Source organism: Filicampus tigris, chromosome 1 (genome assembly GCF_054856515.1).
Source record: "Filicampus tigris isolate MCC_2025a chromosome 1, RoL_Ftig_1.0, whole genome shotgun sequence".
NCBI classification, from domain to species: Eukaryota; Metazoa; Chordata; class Actinopteri; order Syngnathiformes; family Syngnathidae; genus Filicampus; species Filicampus tigris.
The window spans coordinates 29,393,032-29,420,900 of record NC_141217.1 but is presented as its reverse complement, the minus strand read 5'-3'; the positions used below and the strand labels follow the sequence as shown (position 1 = coordinate 29,420,900).

The 27,869-nt window shown below is 41.4% G+C and overlaps 1 protein-coding gene across 3 annotated transcripts in view; it reads right to left on the bottom strand.

Moving 5' to 3' along the window:
• zbtb46 (zinc finger and BTB domain containing 46) overlaps positions 1 to 27,869 on the bottom strand; it is a 114,519-nt gene that overhangs the window by 56,732 nt on the left and 29,918 nt on the right. The window contains exon 1 of one of the 3 annotated variants that reach the window (XM_086030772.1): positions 9,605 to 9,914. The exons of the other annotated variants lie outside the window; for them this stretch is intronic. Coding sequence (XP_085886898.1) covers positions 9,605 to 9,614 — 10 coding nt within the window. The 5' untranslated portion in view covers positions 9,615 to 9,914. Of the gene's footprint in view, positions 1 to 9,604; positions 9,915 to 27,869 lie in introns of those variants that run through there. 3 annotated transcript variants of the gene reach the window in all.

Genomic DNA, 27,869 nt, shown 5'->3' with positions numbered 1-27,869 from the left:
ATTTTGCAATGATTATCTTTATCAAAACTGAAAACGACTTGCTTTAAAATGCAAAAGTTTTGCAATAAAACACAATAGTATTGCCTCATCTTAAATATTCTCCTGGTGTCTCCTGACTTGCTCCAGTCGGCATCATCATCTTCATCACATCACGACGGTCTTGTGTTGGCAGCTAACTACCTTGGTTAAGAAGTTGTAAACAATTCAATCCACTCACAATACGCCTAGCCGGGAATTGGATATGCACACAAAATTAGCCAGCTATCGAACTTTAAATTACGTTTATGGGTTTTTTTCTGAACGGCGGGGGGCGGCTTGACGGAAAGTAAGGACGGAAGCGCTTTATAAAAAATGAGGAGGAACGGGGTTGGAGGACAATTATTTTTATGAATAAGGACGGAGGGACGAGGACGGAAGGGTAAAAAAAGGGTCAAGTGCCCAGCTCTGCTGCTGTCTTTTGCGCAGATGCTGCAGGTTTGATTCCCATCAGTACCCCAATATCGGCCCTAAACATCAGTAAAACATTCATGAAGTGCTTCGGCACATTGTGCCAAATAAACCAGACCAAAAGTCACAACGACACGGGGAATTAAATAAACCGGACAACGTTTCAATTCTACTCTAAAAGGAGAAGAAGAAAGTACATTTAGCAAAAGAAAGACACACTAGACTAAGGACCGCTCAATAATGAATGTGACATAAAGACAATGACATCAATAGAAGCCACATCTCAACTGCTGTAGTTTGATGTCTAAAAACAGCCCAGCAATAAATACACAGAAATCTCTGTGTTTAAACACTGTCTGACAGCTTGATTTGAGTGTGTGTGTGTCGCAGAGGAAAGGTGTGTGTGTGTGTGTGTGGGGGGGCTCATTAGACGTGACAGCTACATTACAGCATGTTCACTAAAGAGTTGAGAAGTAGGGAAAAAAGCCCCCACAGTTAGGGCAGACCACCAACGCTCACCACAAGCGTGAAATTTAGCATTAAATCAATAAACAAGGCCTCGCTTTCAGCACCAGACAAAACTCTCTTGAACTTTCACCTCGGAGCTTCTGCTCTTGCACAGTCGGGGTGATGGACGTGCATTTCCCCTGACGCCAACAAAGAAAAGCCCATTCACGACAATTTGAAGAGCGACGTGCATGCATAAATAAACACATACAGATTAGAATTTGGTGATTGTATTCACAATTGCTCATCTATTATCCCGTTTTTTTTCTGCACACAAAAGGCATTTCAAGTTCGAACACAAAGAGATGCAGGTGATAACAAAAGCTAGGCGGGACGAGGAAATTGACAAAGAGCCGCGGCTCTATCGAAACATTCAAGGAGATGGCGGGAAAACAAGGCCAAGCAAGCCCAAACTTGCACCCTCAAACATGAACACGGAACACTTAGTGCATTAGCAGCTGCCTTTCCCGCTCTCGTCTGGACGAGGACTAAATGGCGGGGACGCCCAGTGTTGCCAAACGCAGCGGTGATTTGTTTTGGGAACGCCACAGCTGTCAGGTCTCATGGGCCGCTCGGAGAGATGACAGGTCGCCTCGGCCAAGGTGACAGCAACGTTTGCTCCGGGGCCGGCACACTTCAGGTCATGTTTAGCAAAGCTCTGCTCAACCTGATGGCTTGTAGGATCACATAAATCCTCAATGTCTCCCACGTCCGCTCGGACAAGCGCGTCCCCAGTGAGCGGCGCTGGACGAGTGCACGGACGAGGAGAAAAAAAAACAAGCCAAAAAAAAAAGACAGCTTTGATCAATGTTCTGTTAATTCGCAACCTTTTATTGGGATCGGGGTTTATTTGAATCAGCGAAGAGTGAGACATGCCTAGATGCGTGTTTCATAAAGCAAGTAGAAATAGTTGTTTGTGTGTTTTTCCTCTGACTGACGCACCGCTGAGAAAAATCTATTGCTGTTCTAACCTTGAGATATTCATTTCTTTCTGCGTTGACATGATGGAAATATCGAGAGTCTTCTCCGATCACCTTTGCCGACAAACTGAGTTGCTTTATGTAGACAGGCATACAGCCTCCTTTCTTTTTCTTCTCAGGGCCACTTGCATTCAACATTGCAAAGCCAGCCCATTTCTATATGATAAAAACTCTCTATTGCCACACACAACACTAGAAAGGTCCTTCATTCGCGAAAACACCCTGCTAATTTTTTTTTTCTGTAGCTAGAAAAATACAGGGTCAAACATGTCTTAAAGGAAACTGAAAAGTCACAGACCAGTCAAGTCTTCCATCCATCATTCTTCCATTTCAAAAGTCAAGATTAACGTGAATGTTCTTAAATCGCCGCCAGACTGACAAGCAACATGTTGACACTACAGCATGGAAAAAGTAAGACAACAAATCACATGCTTTCAAAATGACATGATCGATGAGCACTTTTGAGTGAAGTGGAATTTTGATTAGACTTAGACAACAAAGTTGTCTGAACGAAGAACTGAACGAAGGCTTTTCTTGATGGACTTTCATGCTTCTGACTTCCTTCTCTAAGCTGATCTGATTGATTCTGAACATATTTCACAAACAGTTCACTCTTTTCCTAGCTTTGTAAAAGTGAGACTCTCAAATTTCAAGGACAATGTAATAACAATTTCTGACTTGAACAATGTTCTGTTCGGAAACTAATAACATTTAAATTTTTGAATTTTAGTGCTGATGTCATTTCTATATGGACACCTATAATGGTGCCAGCATTCAGCCCGTCGAAGTGTCCCTTTAAACGTGCTCAATATTTCTGACCAAAAATCATATTTGTGGGTAAATTGACAACTCCACAACTTTATTTGACTCTTGAAACTTGACATTTGACACTTGAATTGTGAGGTGGGATGGAATGCATTCACCTTACTATCCTACCCAATTTTGTATTAATGGGTTCCCAACATACCGAGAAGTATTTTCCAGCAGTCTTTCCAGTCTTTAGAGACTTACTCTAACACTTCCACTTTCGGTTCCTTCGGGAAGACTCAGGAAACATCGGCGCAACATAGCCTGTAAAATCAGGCCTTCAAAATAATCAATCAATCAATCAATCACATTTTATTTATATAGCACTTTTCATACATAAAAATGCAACTCAAAGTGCTTTAAAACATTCAAAGCAAAACATAGAATTATCTTCAATCAAAAGAAAAGATAAATTATTTAAAAGTTGTTGAAAGCCAAACTAAAAAGGTGTGTCTTGAGCTTCCTCTTAAAAATATCAACAGTCTCTGCAGACCTGACATCCTCTGGCAGGCTATTCCAAAGGTGAGGACCAAAATGGCTGAATGCAGCCTCGCCATGCATTTTGGTCCTCACCCTTGGAATAAATAAAAGGCCGGCGCCAGAGGACCTCAGGATCCGCGAGGGCTGGTATGATAAAAGCAAATCAGATAAATAAGATGGCCCAAGACCATTAACACATTTATAAACTAATAAAAGTACTTTAAAATCGATCCTGAAACACACAGGGAGCCAATGCAGCAATTTCAAAACTGGCGTAATGTGCTCCCGCCCTCTGGTTCTCGTCAGCACCCGAGCGGCTGAATTCTGCAGTAGTTGCAGTGGTGAAATGCTCTTTTTCGGGAGGCCAGAGAGCAGGGCATTACAGTAATCTAAACGACAGGAAATAAAGGCATGCATCAGCACTTCCGTGTTAGCCTGAGAGAGAAACGGGCGGACTCTGGCGATATTCTTAAGGTGATAAAAACCAATCTTGGTTACATTTTTAATATGAGGAATAAAACTGAGCTCAGAGTCAAAAATGACGCCAAGGTTCTTCACACAGTGTGAGGGATTAAAAATGTGTAGTTTTGGTAAAAGCTTCTCTCTCTGACCTTCGGGACCGATAACTAAGACCTCGGTCTTGTCCTCATTGAGCTGTAGGAAATTATCTGCCATCCATGACTTGATATCTAAAATGCAATTTAAAAGGGTATCAATGGGTCCTGTGTCATCAGGAGACACGGCAATATACAGCTGCGTGTCATCAGCATAGCTGTGAAAGCTGATGCCGTGTCCCCTGATGACATCCCCGAGGGGAAGCATATAAAGATTAAAAAGTAAGGGGCCTAAAATCGAACCTTGAGGAACCCCACATTTAATTTCATGAGTTTTAGAGGAACAAGTATCCATACTTACAAAGAAATATCGGTCTGTGAGATAGGAATAAAACCAGTCAAAAACAGTACCAGAGATGCCCACTAGATTTTTAAGTCTATTTAATAAAATTTGGTGATCTACTGTATCAAAAGCAGCGCTTAGATCCAGTAGCACCAAGACTGTGAGTTTTCTCACGTCTGCAGTGCACCTAATATCATTTAAGATCCTTAAAAGAGCAGTCTCCGTACTGTGGTTCATCCTAAAACCAGATTGATATTTCTCCAAAATATTATTTGTATTTAAAAAATGATTCAACTGGATGAAAACCAGTTTTTCTAAAATCTTACTTAAAAACGGTAAGTTGGATACGGGTCTGTAGTTATTAAAAACGCTCGGGTCAGAACCGCTCTTCTTCAGAAGGGGCTTCACCACCGCCGTTTTAAAGGCAGCTGGGAAGACGCCTGTCTGAAGAGAGCAATTGACTATATTTAAAATTTGTTCTTCAAAAAATCCATAAAATGTCTTAAAAAGAAATGTGGGAATTGGATCCAAAAGGCAGGTTGTTGGGTTTACCTGGGAGAAAACTCGAACAAGTGTCTAATAAAATAAAAGCACACCAGCAAAATAAAACAGTTCGCACAGCCGAAAAACAAAGTCCAGTGAAGCTCAGAAATGGAGGACCAGATCGTGGATCTTTGGGAAGCCCAGGAGTGTTAAACATCTCCGCCAACTTTTTCCACGGCCTCTCTTTTTTTTTGTTTATTTTTAGTTTGATTTTTCTGTTAAAACAACAAATAAAGTGTGCCAAGACCACCATCATTTCCTCCTCTCATGTACCTCTTTGATGTTGCATCTTGTGGGTTGTAGGTCATTGCTGTTTTTTCTTCATTTTTGTTACATCAACATTGATAATGCAAGATTTCTGTCATTGGGCTCTAGATTCAAGATCTGTGGTGGGACAGAAATCTTTATGCGTGCGATATATCGTGTTGAGATTATCGGAGCACACTATACGCAATAAGGCCAAAATTTAAATGCCTGTTTTTTATCTTCATGTGAGGGTTCTGTCACGGATAAACAATCTTTGAAAAATCCTTATTTTCATGCAATACCTATGAAGAACTGCACGAACCTTTCTCCCCTCTGCACTGTTGTGTGCTTATCACATACAATGGGAAACTCTTTTGTGTCCTCCTTGCTTGCTGTCTCTGTTTTCTTTATACCCCATAACCACTACTGATGCTGCTCAGTGACATTTTTCACCGTCTAATCTAATCTAATTTAATCCATGACTATTTTTACAACTTTCATCCTGGATAGTAAGACAGGAATCCAAACTAAATATGACATTTTGTGAACCCCCCAAAAATGCATTAAGGTTGCCTTGATAAAAACAAACAAACTGACAAAAAAAATTCATTAGAGGGAAAAAAACTGAGCGCATGTGAGGGAGAAAAATGTTTGCTACACACATGTTGGTCCAAAAGACTGAGTATGTAGTTAATCAGAGAGGAGGAACTTTTTAAGGAGTGCATTTTGACCTCTAAACTCTCCACACGCCTAATTAGCTTGTTTCTTTTCAGCATGTTCAATTCCCTCCGGTCACTTTTGCAGAACGAGCAATACCAAATCGCTCCGGTGTTTTTCCTCGACTTCTTTCCTTAGAGATTGCTTGATATATAAAAATATTGTCATCCTTCCATGAATTTTCTTCAGAAGACACAAGAACGCTGACATTTGGTTTTGTTTCAGTGAAGCTGCCACCGGAGCTCCGAGACTCTGTCATCCTTCCGCCTCCAAATCAGAAGTGACTGTCGTCGTTCAGCCCTGCCCGATCAACACACACGCGAGCGTGTGCACATGCACAAACACACCATCGAGGGCCCCCTTGCTCTAAAGTCACACATACACATTGCTCCTGTCCTCAAACACACAAACGCATACGAGAGCTAAAACGCACATGCTTAGCCGAGCCTTCGCGGCGTCACGGCCGCTTTGTGGCGGTCACATCACAGCAAAGTCACTTGAGGCCCCGGCCAGACGACTAAAGTGATGAGACGTGTGATGGAGTGAGAGGACGGGGCTTCTTCTTCCTTGTGTGTGTCTCTCTATTCAATTTGTCGCTCCGAGCCTGTCCTCTGCTTCCTTGACCCGAGACCAATACAAACAACATTCTGGACCAAACACGGAGGCAAATTTTGTTTATGTGAGGTTTCCCTTGGATAGGTTCCTCTCTAAAAGTCTGGGTGAAAACATTCAACAAAAAGACAGAACCAGTCTGAGATTTTATATGGCACCTCCTCCATTGATGATTTGCATACGATTGCAAAAGAAATCCAATAACATTGTTTTCACAATTGTCTTTTATAGATATACGGTAGATGTCACCAAATTTAAAATACAAAATAACATTTTTTAAAATTCACTTTCAATTTCAAATAGAAATGAAAAACCTAATGGATGCATGTTGCCTACTACGACCTAAGTTTATTGCAATTACAGTGCAATGTTGATAAGCAGATGCAAAGAAGCAATGTGTAGTTTAATATGGCATGTGGTAATTCTAAGTTAAGTTCTAATTAACTTTTTGGTACAATTTTCCTAGATTTTGGTGCAATGTTAATGTCCAAACTATGCATAACGTTACAGTGACTTGCAAAAATATTTTCATGAACACTTGGACCTACTACGCTACTGTATTGTAATGTTAATTATGATGTGGTTTTTGGAGGTACTTGGTGTAACAGGTTTGAGAACAACTGCTTTTGACAATTTGAACTGTAACACAATGAATAACTTGGGTTAAAAATGTGATATATGAAGAGTTTAAAATGGATTTTGATTGAATATTAACAGCAAGAAAAACATCGGCTAGCCCGATTTAAATACAACAAATGATAAAGGCATGGATAAGGCCATTGTATACACCGACTCAGTAGGTCTAATCTCTACAAAATTATCTATTAGATAGTGCTCTTATCTCAAGTTTGCACTCAAAGTCAAAGCAAAGCAAAAAAAATAATCATCTCAATGAGCTCGTATGTTGAAAAACTCAATAATATGATAATTCGTTTTAATATAACCATATTGTAGGTTAATTCATATCCCAATTTCATAGCCCCCCGTGCAGACTACGGCACCCTTAGCATTTGCCTACATTGCGTAATGGGTGAGACGGCTCTGCTCAAAAAACATAAGTGTCATGAGGAACGTTATTGTGCAGGTCATTTCATGTATGTTAACACTGCTGTCCATGCAATTTAATACATTTTGAGAATAAAGGTATTTTCAGGAATTGGGGACTCATTATCCTTCAGTGGTTATGCTGCTCAGAAAATTGCCACCCTCATCTAATCACGGCGAATCCAAATTGCACTCGTCTGCTCAGCAAATGTCACAGTTCTGCACATTACTTGATAAAACGGCTTCAGAGGGGTGAACAAGTGAGCGAAAACAGAGTTGCAGCTCTTGTGACAGGTTGGAGTCAGGCTGTGCTTAGAGCTCCATACATCTGAGGTTAATGGGCAGATATTATGGTATAGTTGAACGAGCATAATAGTGAGTGGTTATTCAATCAATCAATCAGCAATTGGATGAGCAGATTAGCCCTGCTGAATACATGTTTCTCATCGTACAGAGACACAGAGACATTTTAGACAGTTTTAGACTTCTGGCTTGGTGGGATTAGTTTGGTGAAGGCTATTTTCTGAGTGCAAAGGTCGCAAAAAGACATTCTTGGATCAGTTTGGTGGTTATGAATAATACCATAAAACCAAACAAAAAGTAGATATCGTCGCTGTCCTGTAAAACATATTTTTCATTTTCACATTGATTCTGACGTCTGCAACGCGGTAACCCCATGAACGTAAAAATATATAATTCTTTTTTTAAATGGACATAAGTGTTTTCAACATACAGTGTCGTCTTCACACTCTCGGGTCTAATTGATGTCTGTTTGGGATGTTATCCTATCTGAGGTAGTTATACTGTATGTACAGTATACAGTAAACATATACAGGATATTCTCCTGTCAGTGCACTACAACAGTTAAACAAATTTCCCTCGCATATTATACGGTCTGATTTTGCATAAAATCTATGTTCAGCCATTTCATGCAATTTTCCCTTTTTTTTTTTATACTTGGAGCCATTGCTGAAATCATAAGGCAGAGCACAGCAAAATAAAAATAAATAAATAAATAAATTATATTATATAAAAAATTCATAGTTGTTATATTTCTTAATCAAATGTCCGTCCATTTATTTTTTAAATTCAAAAACAGTATACATTATTTCAAATTTACAGTGGAGAAAATGCACAAATTCCTTCTGATTCAGTTACTGGTTTTGTCCATAACATGGCAGAAAATAGGCAAAAATCTTGATTATTGTTTTCCAAAGTAAAAGCAGAGATTGGCAAATGTCTCATTATTTATAAAATACAAAGGTAATCAGTCTTCTTCCATGTACAACTACAGAAACCTGAGAATGTTTACTGTTGAGAGGCTAAAATTCTGAAGATGCGGACAATTTTAAGTTAAACAAGATCTCTAAATAATCAACTACCAGAACTGTTTGTCAATTTTGATCAATTAGTAGTCAATGTAAAAAACACATCTCCATTTTTTTTTCATTTTCTTATTTTTACATGTATCCGCGTTACAGACATCGCATTTAAGTGAAAATTCAAAAAGTTTCCAAAATGGGAGAAAAGTGTTTTTCACAGGGCAGCGACGATATAGAAATTTCAAGTGTCAACCTTGGCTGGAACTAGAACTGTTCAAAATGCTTAAGCGTGTATTATAATGTCCATAAGGTATTATTTATTTGTTGACTCTGCATTCCATTCTTCCCCTCGTGACTGTCCCTTGTTAGATTTGTGAAAGGCAAAATAAAGAGGAATAAATGTAAATTTACGATGGCATGATCATTGGCTGTTTCCTTGTGATTCTTAATAAATTCACAACAGTTGTGAATGGACACTCACTGCTGCGCACATTCTCACTTCACGACATGAGAGCAGTCAAAGGCCACCGCGAAAAGCAGAGCTGGACATGAGGAATACAAAGAAAGAAAGAGAGAGTAGATGAGGTGAAGAGAGATGAGCGACAGACAGCGATTGAAAGACAGGAAGGAAGAGGAAAATGAGTCAGGCAGCCAATATTTTTAAACAGCTTTGCTTCCACTCAACTGGGCATCAAGGCCATTATCCCGAGGTTAATCCCCAATCCGACGGAGCTGGCAGCCTTTCGGGACAAGCCAGCGTGTTCACCCATCAACAAGGCAGGAAACGAAAATAACACGCACACACTCAGCCAGTGATAGACAGGTATACCAGCTACATAAAAAGAAAACACTCCGAACTTATTCTTAGCTTCTTCATTCAGCTCTTATCTCCTCTGGTCTCATCTTTTCTGCAGTTCTTTACATGTCAGTATTTTTCATATTCTTAATATCGAGCGCCCACGCTTCTTTCGGCACGTGTACACCCTCCATCTATGCACCTACCCGTCCCCATCAGCCTTGAGCATGCTGTATTTTCCTCCTCCACGTCTCTCTTTGTCCGTCCGTCCGTCCGTCCGTCCACGTTCTGGCTGGCTGGTCTCCAAGCAGCCAAGGTGGAGGGGAGAAGGATAGTCGTGTCATGTGGAGAGGCACCAAAGAGGATCCAGGAGGCTTAGAAAGACTTAATGCTACTTCCTTCATCCACCTTCATTCTCTTCCATCCCACCCCGCACCTGAAAAGTCAGGCCAACGCCCTTCACATACGCCTCGGTCACCCGTCAAGCTTTGGAGGTTCACAGACCGTGAGGGAATACAGCCTCCAGTCTAGTGCCTGTCTTATGACATCACTCTACTGGGCACCATCTCGTCTTCGCGCCTCGAGCCTAGCGAGGTGTTAAGCCCTGAGGATCGCCATGAAATCCAGTCGTAGTAAGGACAGACTAGGATCATCCCAAAGTGACAGTTTCTGTTTGGCTACGCAAACCCTCAGGTGACCCCACAACACCAGGCAGTGATACTGATTGCATGCATGTAATTGGATTGCGTACTGCATGTTCAGTATTGTATCTGGCAACGTGACAAGATTTACCCAAAATGGCAGTCCGGCAAAATGCTGAGTCTGGGAGGAACGGTCACGTTAATCCGGATACAACAAACCAAGAGTTTGAAAATTAGATGACGGTATTCTTTTTTGGGGGGAATGTTGTTGTGCGATTGAAAATCTGATGCAAAAATGCCTTCGAATTGTGAGTGAAACAGTACAGCTTGATTATTTGTCAACATATCTTCTCGACCCTTTCATTTCGCCTGCTACTCGGGGAAGCCCTGATTGGCTGACACGGTGAAAATATCCACCAAAGCTTGCACGGGCTGAAATTTTGAGGGGTTCTCCAAGGCAACACATCAAAATGACTGTGTTGTTTCAAACGTCACATGCCCCAACAAGTTGACTTAAATAGCACAAATTCCAGGTCTAAAAATGCATTGATTAATCAATAGCTATTTTGATCATGGATTAATCATTGAGAGACCTTGTGTAACTTAAAATTGTACTGAGAATTTCAGCCTCTCAGCAGTGAACATTCTCAGATTTCAGTAGTCTTCCACGAAAGCAGACTGATTATCTTCATGTTTAATCAAAAGGACACATTTGCAAACCGACTTTTACTTTGGAAAACAATAATTCGCATGTTTGCCTGTTTTCTGACATGCTACAGAACAAACCAGTGACTGATTCATAATCATTTTCTGCTCTGTCGATTTGAAATAATGTCTTGTTCTGAGTAAAGGGATGGATATTAAAAGATGTTCTTTCATCCGATTCATCTAAAAAGCAATCGATAGATTAATTGATTGTTTAAATAAATAATCAATAGTGGCAGTCCTAGTGCAAATATAACATTATTTGTCAGAAGAGCAGTATGGCCAGTCGGTCATGTATTTCAGTAATCGATTGCTTTTAGGGTTTTTTGTGAATATTTTTAATTGATCATTTCTTATGCAGCATTATAGAGGTGTTTGAAGTGCTCATTCCATGCTTTTTGAAAATTCCACAAAGATGGTGGCCCCTCATCACCTTGCGACTCAGTGTGTATGCGTCGTTTCTGGGCTATCTTCCTCTCTAAGCCCGCTCGGCCTCCCATGGTAACAACCTGACGGACGACCTGGGGCTTAGCCTACATTTTCTCTCTATTAAAAGCTGTGAATTGCAAATAATAAAACATCTCATTACCACAGTTCGAGGAGCCAAATGAAAAGGTGCGGGAGAAGATGTGGATGATTGGGGCCCTAAGACAAAAGAGGGGTTATAAAGAAAGGCGGAGGGCAGGAAGGGGCGAGTGAGTGGGAGCGGAGGATGTGAAAGGCAAAGGAGGGAGGATGAAGGAGTTAGGGGACACAACAGATAACAAGACAGGGAGTCTGTTTCAGACTTGCTACCATTAGCTTAGCCAGTAGCCAGGCTTCACCACCTATATCAACAGAGGTGGAACACACCTACCAATTCTGCACTCTCACCCTCATCTACTTCCTAACAAAGTCATAATCAGACAGCATTACAGCTGTGTCCGATTTGTGGAAATGAAACCAGCAAGATATGCTTTAACTGCGGACTTTCAGCTTTAATTTGAAAGAATTTACATCCAAATCAGGTGATTGGTGCAGGAATTACAGCACTTTGTATAAATGCCTCCCATTTTTGAAGGAAGCAAATTAATGTGACAAATGAATAATCATGAATCAAACTTCCACTTGTTCACTTTTTTTACAAATCCTTTGCAGTCAATTATAGCCTGAAGTGTGGAACGCAACAACGAAGACCAGGTGCTGGATTTCCTCAACTGCAACTGTCTTCTTGTAGCTTGGAGCATTTCCCCTTCAGTTTTGTCTTCAGCAATTGAAAATCATGCTCAGTCAGATTCAGGTCACGCGATTGACTTAGCTATTGCAGCATTCCATTTCTTTGCCTTCAAAAACGATTTGGTTGTTTTCGCAGTATAATGTTTGTCCAAGCTGCACTGTGCAATAAATGCCGTCCACTAAATTTTGAAACATTTGGGTCAAAAAGGCCAGATAATCAGATTGCCTGAAACGCATCAGAATTAATCCTGCTGATTTGTCAGCAGTCACATCCAAGACGCAAAATAAGCGATTTCGCACCACAGTTTGCGAGTTAAAATGTGCAAATGGGCGGCATTTATGTGGCAAACGCAGAGTTGCCACATGTTACGGAAATCATTGAATGCTTACTCCAGATGTGGGCGTGTCAATAAATTTTGCCGGTTCTTCAGCACCCATCCGTCATCGTCGGTCAGTCATTATTTCAAACCGAACCAAACTGTAATCATCAGTCCAGCAGTCCGTCATCGTTATTTTAACTGCGCTTCCATCATCGCTTCTGTCAATAAATTATACCGATCTGCCAGTCCTTCAATCGTCAAAAAAAAAAGTCATTGTCAAACAGATGGAAAATTCTAGGGATGTTCCGATCAGGTTTTAATACACCGATACCGATCATGCACGAGTGAGATCGGCCGATACCGATTCAGATCACATGGAATATCTGTATATTTTTCCATTTATTTATGGTGACTGCTATTATGCAATATTATCTGAAAAAAAAACTGCCATATTATTGCCGTAATTTTGACAAAAATGTATATATATTTTCAAAAGCATGAAGAAATACAAAACCGTTGCTGGCACAATACAACAATTACTCAGTCACAAAGATAACTGAAAAACTTAAATTTACCAGCTTTTAGTAACACAGTTTTTAACAGATCAAAAATAATCAGCAGTCTCGAAAGACTTAATTCTCAATGCAGTGAGCCTCGTAAACTCACCATAGTCTCCCAATTGCTTGCTCTTCAAATGTCGGATTAAGTTGGTTGTGTTGAAACTTTTGGCCATGCTCCCCGCGCGAGGTACCTTTTCATGGCATATACAGTATTACAAGACGCAAACTCCAACCACACAGCAGACAATGCTGTGTTCACACCAACTGCAGTGGTCGGAATATTCGATCGAAGCCTTTTATTGCCGATCAAAACATCCGATCACCCGCAGCTCATGCTTCGCAGCCTTGTGTTGCATCCCTCCCCTCTGCTCACAGCGGAGGCGCGGCTGCGTTAGGGAGCCTTTCTGGCGGCGCGTTTCAATTGGAGTCAATGTAGCGCGCGCGGGCGGGCGTGGTTGCGTGCAGGGCGGCGCGAGTGATGCTTTTGGACGGAGGGACGTCGTCGCGTGTTAAACAAATTAACTTTTTGCCATTTCGTCTCGCGGCAGCCTAGCATGAGCTGCGGGTGATCGGATGTTTTGATCGGCAATAAAAGGCTTTGATCGAATATTCCGATCACGTAATTTTTCATGAAAATCAGCCAATCATGATCGGTGCCTGATCGATCGGAGCATCCCTAGAAAATTCCAATTACATTAAAATGGTAAATGGTGTGCACTATGCAGGGCAATTAAAAAAGAATAAGCCAAAACTAGGGCTGAGCGATTAATTGCCTTTGACATATAATCGCGGTTTGAGAAATCATAATTATGTAATCGCAAAGGCTGCAGTTTAAATGGTCATTACTTTTTTGACAGCAGAAGGGAGAGGGGGATTCACCGAACGCTAAGCTAACACTGACGCAGCTACAGCGGATCTTTTTCACCTCGCATGGTAAAAACCTTCACCGTGTACGTGTGTTTTCTGTTTTGTAATGTTTTGGCTGCCGTCGTATGTTGGAGCGCGTGTGTGAGGAAGTGTCTGTCATGGCGTCGGTGTGTGCCGCCACTGACTTGAGGGACTGATGGTCTTTGAAGTTTGAGTACACACACACAGACGATATTGTGCAGCTCCTTGAGCCACGACAACTAAAAATGCATCCATGCAAAGTTGTCAAGCGGTCAAATATTAAGAGAATGAATCCAGCCATATGTTTTGATCCACAAGACAGACGAAGAGATGTTTAGATGCCGCCGAGAGATAATGCCCGCTGGCACTTGATATGATGTCATAAGTAGGCATTATAGTACTTTTCCTACCGGGTGGTATGTGCGTGATGTTACCAAATGGAGATCGGGTAAGCTTTCATTTTATACAAATGTTTTATTTATTTATTTGTCTATATGTTGCGTGAGTGATTTAAGAAGTGTAGTCCACACTGTTTAGTCCACGTTCACATCATGTTTCATGACACAAAGTGATATGTAGGAAGTCGAAAAGATACTGATTTGTTTACATTATTGTTGGAGTTTGTTCCTTTACAGTTTAGTATCAGTGTACTAAACTAAAAAAAATTTTAGCGATGCATCGTGATACATTTTGCGCCGATACAAGTATCGATACACTGATGAAGTATCGATACTTTCGATACCTTATGTATAGCCCTGTTTGTGTGTGTGTGGGTGGGTGTGTGCAACGACAGACAGCGACGCTGCCTATTAAAGTACCTTCAGCGCATGCATAAGATGTAATACCCTTCCATACCATCGGCGGCGGTAGTCACTATTTCTCATTGTTAGAAAAATCCAACCGGAAAGCTGTTGGCCGGGGGCGGATTATAACAACGTAAACAATGCATTTGACTATATTCTTCACTCACGATGAACTCCCACTCGAAGTAAACCATCACGTTCTTGACACAGTATTGTGAAATACTTACATTGTCAACCCTCGCTCTTGTACTTGTAAGGAGATTAAGGCAGCGAAGGCGTGCTCACTGTTTATCCGCATTTGTCACATCCCGTTGGTGCTCCAAGCACTGATTTGCTAGCTAACAGCCAATCAGAGTGACCAAACTCACGACTGGTGACACCGATTCAACATACGTAAGACGCTTACAGACGGGTTACGACACTACGACGGTGGCCACTACACCAATCAGACGGCGCATAAAGACGCCACGACGCTTGAGGACCTCCGACGTCGGTTTCGTGTATCAGGACCTTTAAAGGTTAAATATGTTTTAAAAAAATCCGCTTTTTTTCTCTGGGTCCTTATTTTTAAAAGTACAAAAAGAAAAAAAAAAAGAAAAAGAAAAAAAATCAATTAATACTGATATCAATCAACATGAAATACATCCTGATATACTTTTCAGTCATATTGCCCAACCCAACAAAAAAAAAAAAAACTTGGCCTACTTGCAAGCATTCATCGGTCATTGAGATACCAAATGGGAATCACTTTCATTGGCAGCAATACATGTCCACCTGGTCATGGAACAGCTGAACAGCCAACTGCCCAATTACTTTTGCTCCATTCAAAAGCGGGAGGCACATATACTAACTGTTGCAATTCTGACACCATTTACTTGATTTAAGACATTCACAGTTAAAGCATATCTTGTTCAGTACCTTTCAAATCCATTGCGGTGGTGCTTAAAGCCAAAAAGAACAGTGAATTCTATCAATGCCCTAATATTTATGGACGTGACCATACAGCTGCAAACTCTAATGAGATTTAATCCCAGCGCTGTGTCCAAAAGTCTGCCTTTGAAAATATAGCAATGCCGATTATGCCGCTGTCATAAATAGTAGTAAATAAAGTAACCAAAATATTAGAAACGGCTCTCAGTATGAGCGTGCAGTCAGTGGTACAATCAAACAAAGACTTTACAAACTGAAAGGTGCCAAAGGGACAATGCATATGAAATTCATGTTCACAAAATCATCACGACCCGTGAGCTCATTGTTGTTTATTAAAATGTGTGCTTTTTGAATGACTGGATGATGGTGACTCACTGGTGGCGAGCTATCTGGTGCCGAGGCGGGTGTCCGGTGAGTGTGTGCGTGTGTGTGTAAGTGCGTGTGCATATGTGTGTGTTAGGGTATCTTGGTGGTACTAACACTTAGTAAGAACGCAAACAGAGGCAATTTTCTTAAATCCATGTTACCGCTCGCCAATGAGTTCAGCGAAGAAAAGGGGCGAAAAAGATGTGGCCTAAGTGTAAAGTTACCCACACCCACAGACCTCCCAACATCTCATGGGCAAATATGGCAAATCTAATTTACAAACACTGGAGAGTGCACACAAGGCAGAAAAAAACCCCACCTATTTTTACTATATTAGCGTATGAGCAACGTTCACTGGCTTCCTGAGTCTACCATACAAGTGATTTACATACAAAGATGTGTTTATAAAAGTACACTTGTATAGAATGGCCCGAGGCTGCCGTGTCACTCATCAAGCTGATCAAAATGCCGCCACAATCAAACACGGAGGAATCTTGGAGCGCTTTGACAAATCTGTCCTTCAACAGTAGAAATAAAAAAAAAAAAAGAAGGTGAGATAAAGGGAGAAGAATCAAGGAGAGAGGAGAGGGGCATCTAAATATAGAAAGACTCACATTTTTGGAGTTGAAGAAAAGACGGTGAAGGAGAAGAAAGACGAAAGGAGACGGGGCATGCAAGAGAGAAAAGAGGAGAAGGAAGAGCGATGGAGAACAAAAGAGGTGTTGTGGCAGAAAAAGAAGACAAGCAGCTTGAGATCGATGTTTTATGTCGCGATGCTCAGTGGACTAATGGAGAACTGAACACGGAGGACACTTGAGCACAAGACTCACAGTACCAGTACCACAGTACCACACAAATGTCCATCAATCAACAGCTCAATACAATACAATACAACTTTTTTTGTACAGCGCATTTCATAACAGCTAGAGTTGTAAGTAAGCACTTTACATTACAATAACAAAATAGCAGTAATGTAACAAGTGAAAGCAATAAATTAAAACACAATTTACTATATACAGTAGACACCAGAAAACAGCAGAAAAGTGTCAGTCTCACGTCGGATCAAAATACGAGTTATCGTCCTTTATGCTACTTAAAGACGAAGTCAACCCAAACATTTTTTTTTTCAAGAATATGTTCTATGCAAGCCCACTAGTTGAAACAAGGCGTTCTGTTAAATATTGCGTTTGTGGAATAAGAGTTAATCCACCCGTTTTTAGTCATCTCTGGGGGCGGGTAGTATAACATAGTACAGTGTTGTGTAGTACAGTATACTATAGTGCAGTATAGTCCAATCAAGAATAGTAAAGATATTACGGGAGACCTACAGTATAATATAGTACACTATAGTTAAGTATGTAGAATTATGGTTAAGATATTAGAAATGTAATGCTACAAAAGTAGCAGAAGAAGTTCAAAGTTCCAGAAGTAAAAGGGTTATTTTTCCCACCGTTATTTTTGAGACAGATTTTTTTTCTATTTAAAAACAAGAAGCATTGTAAAGTTTGCTTTGTTGTGCCTCAAGGCTACCAACTCCACTGTGATGAAATTAGAAGGATCTTGGACATCCTCACATTGGTCTGCTACTTTTCCCACGTGTCTCCTCTCCTGTCTGTCTGTCTGCTAGACTAATGTGGTCTGACATTAGACTCTCACCTGTTGACTAACATAAACGACGGCCACGGCTTGCAGGCTTATGGCGCTGATGGAAAACTCCTGCAACCCCTGAAGCCACGGAAAGTGAATTCATTTAGGCAACTGGCGCGGCTGCACACATGAAACGGTAACTTTTTCGAATCGCGCCGTCAATGGCCAAGGACAACACTCACCTCAGAAACCTCATTTTTTAAGAAGTCACTCAAATTTCCCTCATTGTGAGATCGTGACAGTATCATGTGTTCATCCAAATGCCAATCAAGTTCAACCACACCAGTGCACACCAAAACAATAGGGTGGTGGGGGGCTGAGGTAGCGCAAGCGAAGCAAGGAGGTGTGCGGGGGTGAGAAAGTGATTAAAAAGAAGAGGGCAAGGATGAGTGCCAGACAAAGGCATAAGGTTTGACAATGAGTGAAAGGTGGTGAGGCAGGAGAAAATGGAGAGGAAGCGATGAAATGAAATGAAATGAAATGAAATGAAAAGTGATGTTGCAAGCGCACCGTGTACATTCACAGAACCGCAAACAATGAGGCAGCAGCAATGAGTTGGGTACGTTTCATTTTGTCTTCACTTAGAGTCAACGTAATACTCTAAGGGGGGAAATTTGCCCCTTGCCGCAGAAAAGGGGATGTGGACTTTTTCACTTCTGTTCATGTCTGACTTCATCACTCCTGTTTGAAAACAGGAACTGAACTGACAAAAAAAAAAAGGTTCCAGCAACAATGACTGATCTGTATTTTAAAGAATAAAGGCAAGCATTTTAGTGCTACTGGCCATTTTTATGTAAAGACATTTTCACGGACCAAAATAAAAACAAATGGATTAAAAATATCACTCACCATCGCTGCACTTCAACGAGCCGTGGCCATTTGTATACCAACAAGTATATGACAGAACGACACAGTGCAGTGTCATTGCGTTTATTAGCCATTCATCCATTTTCCGAACCACTTATCCTCACTCAAGTCACGAGTGTGCAATAAAGTTGTGAGTTGGGCTTTGTTTACGTTCCCTCTGCCGCCTAACCACGCCTGCCAGAATCGACATCAATCACAGAGATCCCGCTGGTCGCACTCTCTCGTCCGGGATGTTGAAAGTGTGGTGTAAAGTCACAAAAATTCCTCAATTTGTACTGTAATACAATGTTGATTAAGTGCGCATGATTATGGTATCCAGCAGCAAAGATAAAAGTACAGTTAAAAAGGAAAAGGCACGGCTCGGTCGTCACCACTATCTGGCGTCTGAGTCCTCCGAAGGCGGTGCCATGACCATTATCGAGTGAACGGGACCCAGCAAATGTTGTGTGTACTCGTGAGAGATTTTAACCCAAGTTGGGAGCCGAGAGCCCTGAAAGTAGTATTGCATACATTCCCAGTTGCGTGACAAGAGGCTCGAGACACCAATTCTGTCTCACGATGTAATAGTCACTACTTTGTATAACTTTGCATTTCACAAGGTTTACTTATTGTATAACTTCGTATTCGCTTTGGATGTAGTCAAGCATACTTGTGAATTTTGAGAAAACTTTCTCTCTGCCCGCGTCTTCGTCTTATCGCAGACCTATCTTGACCTTTTTGATGTAGGTTTTTCGATTGCCACATTGGCCCAAAGAAAGCAGATCCCGATCCTGCATGGTGTCCCCTACTTTGTAGCTGCGGCACCAACTGGGTGTGCTGTATAAATATGAGCTTGGGTCAACAGGAGGGATACAAATGAGAAAAGGAACAGGGAGAGGGTGAAAACGTGAAGGGGAGGAGAGGAAGGGTAAAAATGAGAAATAGAGTAGGGGAGGCCACAGGAGGCACCTGGCCCACTTTGCAGTAGGGTGATGGTGGTGGAGGAGGAGGAGAGGTGGGAGATGAAGGAGTGGGAGGAGTACTGGAGGAGGATGAGTGGGAGGGCATAGAGAGGACGGGGGCTGGTGTGAGGTGAAGCAACCAAAAGGTGAGCAGAGAAGAAAGCGGTTTACACTAAGTTACACTTTAATACATTTTATAGGCGGTTTCCAACAGTTTATAATCTATAATCGCACTCCGGAATTTTGTCTCTTGTACTCTTTCGATTTCAGATCCATTCATATTCAATTTACATTCACTATCACCCATTCTACCATCAAACAGCATGAATTTAGTTATGCTTTCATTTAGTGACCACTTATTTCTATCGAACCATTTCTTTAGCATCGTCAATTCCTTTTTCATGGGTGTCAGTAATTCTTTAATGACCTGCTCTGAACAAAGCAAATTAGTGTCTTTAAATTTCGAAATATTAGCTACAGTACAAATATAATTGAAATCAATGTTTCGCAAACTTTATTGAGCAAATGCACATATTTCACCTCAGAAAATATTTCACGGCACACCACTTGGCAAAATAATTCACAAAAAGCGGATACACAGGTTAATTATGTACTTTTACCAGTAGTGGAAGAGCATTTAATTCTTTTGCCTGTTGCTATGCGTGCTTGGCACACATAAATTAACAAATGAACAAAAAATATAAGATAGTATTGTATTTTTGTCTAAATAATCCACATTTTCCACGGCACACCTGATGATCTTTCACGAAACACTAATGTGTGCCACAGCACACTGGTTGAGATTCACTGATTTAAGTAAAGTGTAAATAACATGGGACCTTGTGGAAAACCATGCTCCTCTTATAGGATGTGATTCTATAATTCAGAGTTCAGAGGAGAGAAATGACATACGATGAATTTGCCACAGCAGCCAATGTGCGGAAAAGAAACCTTGTCAACCGTAGTAAAACCCGGTGCGCACAACCACATCTGACAGTACGTAGCGGGGGGGTAGCTTGGAAGCCATCCATAGTGTGACGGGAAACATTTTATTTATTTTATTTTACCCTGGCATTTCCCACTCCTCACCTACAACCCTTCTAAAGTTAAACCGTGTGTTTAGTTTACCTACAATGCCAACCAGAGCTTACCCGTTTCCAACACTTGATATTAAATAAGTCTTTGAGAGTGAGACTGAGAACCACACGCACAGGTGTACTGTGCAGTGTTATATGAAAAACATACTCTTTTGCATGTTTTGTTAGAAGGAATTGATTAGTGAATTATCTGTTGACGGCAAAAACTAATATACCTAACATTTGACAGGCATAAATGTATCTTACATGTGCCCCCCTCCCAACTACAACTCGGAAGCACAGGGGGCTTCATTCAACTCTGCCGGGGTAATAAACAGATTCCAAAGCTGCCCAGGGTCCAAGTTTCAAAACCTTTAAGAGAACGGGACAAATGTGACGGACACCATCAGAATATGACGGGCGGGTAGGGAACGTCACGGACGCCGTGAATGAGCACGAGAAAAAACGATTCCAAAACCTCATGCCGCACTACGGGACATAGTGCAAATGTAGTCAAAGATGTGAGTTTAAAGAAAAAAGATGGGGGGGTGCTAATCTGGAGAGATGGAGAGAGGAGGTAGGTGGGGGCTGGTGGAGAAGAGGTGGCCGTGATGCTTTGAATGGAGGTTGTGCGTGGGTGTGTGACGAAACACTAACACTTCACCCAAAGTATGAATAAGCGACCACAACAAGGCGGCAAAGGTTCAATCTCTTCTCCTGGCGCACTGGAGCAGCCTGCCTATAGCACTAATATCCCATAATTCCACCCACAGTCCTCGCTCTACCTCACATCAATGAATATTTCATGTCCTGATGGCACTTTTAAAGCAAAAACTAATTAGCAAATCCGAGTTGATCTGGCATTAGTCATATCAGGCCAATTAAAAGCCAAGTCCTACTGTACATGTTAATGGCAGCCAAGTGGAATAATTGTATGTTGAGCAGGGGAGGGAATGTTAAACAGGTCTTGTTAGCGGCACTTTAGCACTCCAGTTCACAACTGGATTACTAAACTCCGCAAAGCCGGATAATGTTCAACAGAGCCAAACAAAGAGTCCATCCATTCATTAGTGTCACCGTCAAGTCCGCAGGGTCAGGAATGACACTTTAGAGAGCAGGAATAGCCAACCCTCTATCCATCCAGCCATTTTCTATGTACAATGGTGCCTTGAGATCTACACTTAATTTGTGTCTTGACAAAGCTCATAACTGCAAAAATATGGAAATGCCGTTAATACGCTCCAGCCTCCGAAAAAAAAACAAAAAAACGTGTACAGTTGACCCCGCAGGAGATAAGAACTGGGTCAGCCCACGAATACTGAAAATCCACATATAATTGATACCTATTGAAATGTATTGGGGTGAAAAATTTAACAAAATGAAGAAAAAAAAAATCATAAAAACATAAACATTGACTAGTCTATAAATTTCCCACAAAACATATAGGTGGAAGGGTTAGGCTTAAAAAAATATATTAAAAAAATCTCAAAAAATGTAAAAGAAATTCGATGAATATGCAAATCCATAGGTGCCTAACTGCGAGTATGCAGGAGTGGAATGTAATGTGTTTTTTAATAAAAAAAATAGCACTCTATCTAATAGTATACTTTATAAAAACATAAGAAAAATAGTACTCTATCCAATAGTATACTTTATAAAAACATTGAGTAATGACATAATTAAGTAGAAATACAATGAATTGAGCAATTTTTGTCACGCTTTCTCTTGTAATACACATTGTGCTGCTCATTGTGGTGTGTGCATCTTCGCTATCTGGTGGCAGAATAAAAAAGACATACAGCATATACTGCTCGTTGAGATGTCTCAACTCCTTTCTCAGTTCATCAATACGACACTAACATTGGTGTTTGCAGAAGATTTGCCTGTGAGTGCAACTGCACAATAACAGTTTTTTTTCCCACCGATACCAATAATCGCTACTTTTTTTTTTCCTATGTGTACTACAAATATGTATGTTGTTGGAGCTCAACATAATAAAAATGTCAGTACTACTGCATCTAATGTAGCACAGTCGGAGCATGACATCAAAATGGGGTCAGCGGCAACATACAATCGCATGTTTTGCTACTTTCTGAACTCTTGTCACTCCAGAAGGTGAGGCAATAAGCAATCTCAAAAACAGTACCTATTAAGAAAGTCAGTCACGTTTTGTGATCTTTCCCACTAGTGTTTTATTTATGTTTAATAATAATGCTTCAAAGAATAATTACCCACAAAAATTATTATTTAATAGCACTGACATTTCAACAATACACAATGCACAAAAGCATACAAACGCACACACATTTTGAAATAAAGGCAAGACCCCAAACATTTTAGTGCAACTGGCCATTTTCATGAGATGACATTTTCAAGGACCGAAATAAAAACATCACTCACCATAGCTGCAATTCAACAAGCCGTGGCTGTATTCCAACATGTACAGTAGGACACAGTGCAGTGGCATAGCGTTTTCTATGCACCCATCCACTTTCTGAACCACGGTTTTGGGGAGCTGTTGAGCCAGGCGCTTTAGGCCTTAATGGGTTAAGAGTTGCAATAAACAGCGTGGAGCCTCTTTTTAAAGAACATTTACTAATGTCAACAGCCAAACTGTTGCTTGTTGTGAAGTGAGTTGAGTCAACTGTGCCAGTTGCAACACTCATAAAGGCATTCTTATTCTTATTCTTATATCTCAAGTTTGCGCTCACAAGCCAATGCAAAAATAAATAAATAAAAATCTTCCGATGGACGGCTGATTGTATCTTGAAAACGCATATGTCAGGTCACTTGTATCTCAAGGCACAACAGTATTTATTCTGGAGCTTGGACAATCTCTGCTGCGGCATAGACTGATCACCAGACAACCACAGTGCCAAACATTAATAACTCTCATAGCAATTGTTTGTTTGTTTGTTTTTTCATATTGTACATCAAAACAAGGGTTCAACTATTGGCACAACTGCTCAGGTAAGATGTGCTGTATAAGCAGAAAGCTGTTGTCTTCACCATTTTCTAGCACTTGTCACATGATGATCCTAGTATAGCAGCGAGCAGACAAAACTTGTGAATTGTGTCACGACATGAGTGGTTTTTAACCAGAGAAGATTAGATTAAGATGGATGGTACAGACACACTAAATAAACTAAGAGATGCATATTCAAAAACAAAAAAACAACAACAAAAACATAAAAAGACAGAAGCGCTTTTGGCTTCATCAGCCTCTCTCTCATTTTTCTCTTTCTCATTCACTAGCTCTCTCTCGCTTACCTGAGCTTTGATATGGAAATCTGACACCAGCCAGAGCCTGAGGCTAGCAGACCATTTCTGAAGACATATTTGCTCCAAGCCACTCAATTTCTCATCAAATGCTCATGCTGTGTGTATAAAAGACAAATTTATTCACTTGAAAAATATCAACTAACAAGCAGGAGTCTTTCAGCATCATCCACACTTAAACTCACACATTCTGTAGAAGTCTGGCTGATCATCTTTCTGCGCACAGATGAAGACTCATAAGTCACTCATTAATGAATGACTAGGAGTGTGTGTGCGCGTCCGTGTGTGTGCGCGCGTCCGTGTGTGTGCGCGTACGTGCGTGTCCGCGTGTGCGTGTGCAAAGGCCTGCCTACCAGGTAATTACATTGAGGATGCCCACCCTGCACGTCCAACATTCCGGGCCATTCAAGGACAACCGGTGCAGCATGTGGAAAGAAGTTGAAAATAAATCATCATAAACCTGAACTGATGCTGATCAATAGAACCTGTCTCTTGTCAGTACCGTCAAATTCAATCTACAGTTACTTATTTTAATTGTATTTATTTTTCTTTTTTACAAAATGAGGTGATTCATTAGTCAATTTAATTAATCACAGCTACATTTCTAAAAAGATGCATTTTTACAAAACACAACAAATATGCTTGTTTTTTTTTCTTCTTATTTTCAATTAATGAAGGAAACTAAGAGAGCCCATTTAAAATCGATTTCCTAATTGAAAACTTAATGACCAAGAACAAAACAAAAAACACCTCCAGTGGACATGCAGGTGCATATATGTGAGTGTGCACACCGCTTTGAAATGCAAGCACGGCACATCCAAGGAGACTCGTGTGTGTGTGTGTGAGGGGGGGGGGGGGGGGGGTGTGTGTGTGTGTGTGTGTAGTGGGGGTTGTTCATGTTGAGGATGCATCTAACTCACCTGTTCCTAATTAAGGGGTGGGAGTGGGGGTGGGGGTGAGATGAGCACGTTAGATAGGCAGACAGAGATGACAGCTGCTACACACACATCCCCCCACTGACTCCCCACTAGGATTAGGGGCACCTGTATTCACAATGTGCTACGGAGGCAGTTCATCTACAAAGATTTCGGAGTCATCTGGTGGGGCCGCGGCCCGCACCTGGACCTTGATCAGTGAGCGCCAAAAGTTTGGAATCAAGTAGTGAGAAATGTGACACATACAAGAGACAACTCCTGTGAGATCTCTCATCGTCTTTAAAAGTGAGAGCAAACAATTAATTTGCTGGCGTGTTAGCTAGACAGGTGTGCCCATTAACAAGTTATCACCACGAGGAAAGTGGCAGCGAGATAAAGCAAAGCAGGGAGCGTTCATGCCTTTATGGAGCATTTGACCTCTTTTCTCGACGGTCACGAAAGGACGTGTGGTTACCGTCTACATAAACACACACACCGGGGGAGTACGCCGAGTCCCCGGGGATAGAAGCCCACTAAGCAACCAGCACACATTTCAGCCTACAACCTACACGGGGGCACTGAGCACCTCCTACACACCAGCAGGCTCGCACATGCACCACCAGAGAGGGGGCAGCGTCACGAGCCTCCAAACTGGCACCCAAATCAAGCCCTTCACTTTCTCGCCGCGCCTCCCCCACTTATTGTGGGTGTGGAAGCACGTGACTGAAAGGCCCTCCTCGCAAACAGCACACATATATGGCACCCAACGCTACAGGGCCCATGAGCAAGGCAACAAACCCTCTAAATTGCTGTCCATTGCATTAAGTGTGTGTAGGTGTGTGTGGTAAAATGGTACGCGAAATGTGTTCATGACAATATCATCTTTGTCTTGACTTCATCTCCCTTATGAAATGATCCACAAATGAGGCTGCATACAGTGGCGCCTTGAGATACGAGTGTCCCGTCTTAAGAGTTCCCTTTGCATGTTTCATTCAGCAGTGACACTCTTAAAACGGCTCTGTTAAAAGTAAGCCTAAAGCCCCCATCACACTCAGCGGCAAACATTTCCGACTGTTGGCGCCGGTGGAAAAATGCGCGTTCACGTCAGGGTTCGTTCAAGATCGCAAATGTTCGCCAAATGTTTGTCAGACGTATGCCTGTATTTTTCTTGTCGCAAGGGAATTTTGAACATGTTCAAAATTTTCTTGAGACATGGAAAATCACTACAACTGTTGCCAAACGTCTGATGAACTGACGTGGACGCATCAGTCGATGCCTTCGAAAACACTCACAATTGTTCACGGCTCAGTGGAACAAGGGCTAAGCTGGGTTAGCGCTGGGTCCAAAAGGGATGGAGCAAATGTTGGGTTATTTGTACCCAGCAAAAAGGTTGAGGATTTGACCCAGTACATTTGGTCTAGACTAGAGTATAGTACAGTAAACAGCTGTGTTCATAAGTTGTGAGCGGAGCGCGCTAAGCCTCCGGGGAAGGACAACAAAACATCGGCAAATAAAATGTTTGTTAGTTTAGTCTTAAATTTGTTAAAACAGATTTCCTTAACCATAACCTCGCGTTTCATTTTATCCAAAGGACCCTGTTGTCGTTATTGGGCAAAGAGAAAGTTAAGGCATGATTACCTCCGGTGACCGCGCTGCTTGTTCATTTTTAAAAGAAGTAGAAAGGCAACAAAGAAGTGGCAGTAACAGCAGCAGGGCCACTTTCGCTTTGCACAACGACAGCGACGACAAGCGTTTAAAAGTGCAGGGCTGTACCTTTGGATAAAATGCACTACGCCATTGTAGTTAAGGCATGTCAATTTTATGATAAAAATTAAAAGTTTAACGTAGTTATTAGCGAACGTTCCGTCGTAATCGTCCACTACCGCGGTTGAAGCTCACGTCCCTCTCACTGCCTGCAGCTCAGTATTTATTCTTCATTTTGCATTTTTAAAGTGAAATTTGTTGTATAACAAGTATTTAGAAAGGTGGTAAACATGTCGGATAGTTTGCAACGGCGTAACGGAGGTGTAAACCCATCGAATCCAAAACTGTAAATCCATTTACAGTTCAAAATCGTTCTGTAAATGCAGTAAATATCAAATTTTTCAACAAAGATAGGTGCGGCTTATATATGTTTTCTTCTTCTTCTTTTTTCAAATACAGTGGGTGTGGCTTATATGAAGGTACGCCTTATAGTCCGGAAAATACGGTAGATATGGCTTTTGTGAGCAACCTATCCAGGCCTGTGAGAAGACACACAGGTGCATGCCAACCCCAAGGTGTGATTGTTAAGTCGCTTGCCTGATTTAATTTTGGTCTTTACTAGTCAAACGTCACTGCTACGTTTGCCAAAGTCGGGTTGCTTTGTCAACATGAGTCACTCACCAGCGGCAACTCCCATACACACTGTAACCAGCATTTGGACGACCAAAAATTAAGCAGACGATGTGTTCAAACTTCATCTCAGGTCATCATCTTTAAAAAGAAGTTTCAGTCATGAGATAGAACCCGGGTGGAAAGTTGTTTCCAATCTCACGGGCAACGTGCAGCTAATATTTTTTCCATCTTTCAGTTTATCTCGCCCCCGCATGCCTCCTCCACTCACCTTCTCGCTGGCGTCTTGGTCAGTGTTTAGAGTGTTGCTTTGCACAAACACACACACATTCATACTGTACATACACACGTGCAGTGACCCCCACTGGTCTTGTTGAGGTAACACAAAACACCACCTAAGGGAAGCATAGGTCTACTGGGGCAAAAGCACAAAGCAATGCTGGAGAAAGTCCAATCCAGGTAGTGTCAAGAAGAGGTGCAGTGAGACACTTTGGTAAAACAAAACTGACGGAAACATACACACTCACACAAAATACACCATGTATAACTGAATAAAATCATTTAGAGGCCTTATCATTTTAAGATGGAACACTTAACCTGGTATGAGGGAGGACAAAACAACCGCACAAATCCGGCCAGGCCTTAAGACAATTTGGGAAATCACCAGATAGTCTTTTAATCCAAAAATCCAGTTAGTCAGTGTCAAACTGTGCTGTGCAGGCCTTTGACGCTAAGAGGGTTTCCTTGTGTCAAAAATGTCATTGCTATAAGTTCATCGAACACAAACAGATACAGTATATCAAGAGATTGCTGGATTGACAGATAGATGAATAAAGTACAAAGACAAATGGGAGCAACAATCGACAAACTCCAGCACAGACACCAAACACATAAATAGACTATACAATTTGGAATTACATTGCAAGCACCCAACCATAAATTTTCCATACGGCTTATCCTCATAAGGCTCGCGGGTGAGCTGGAG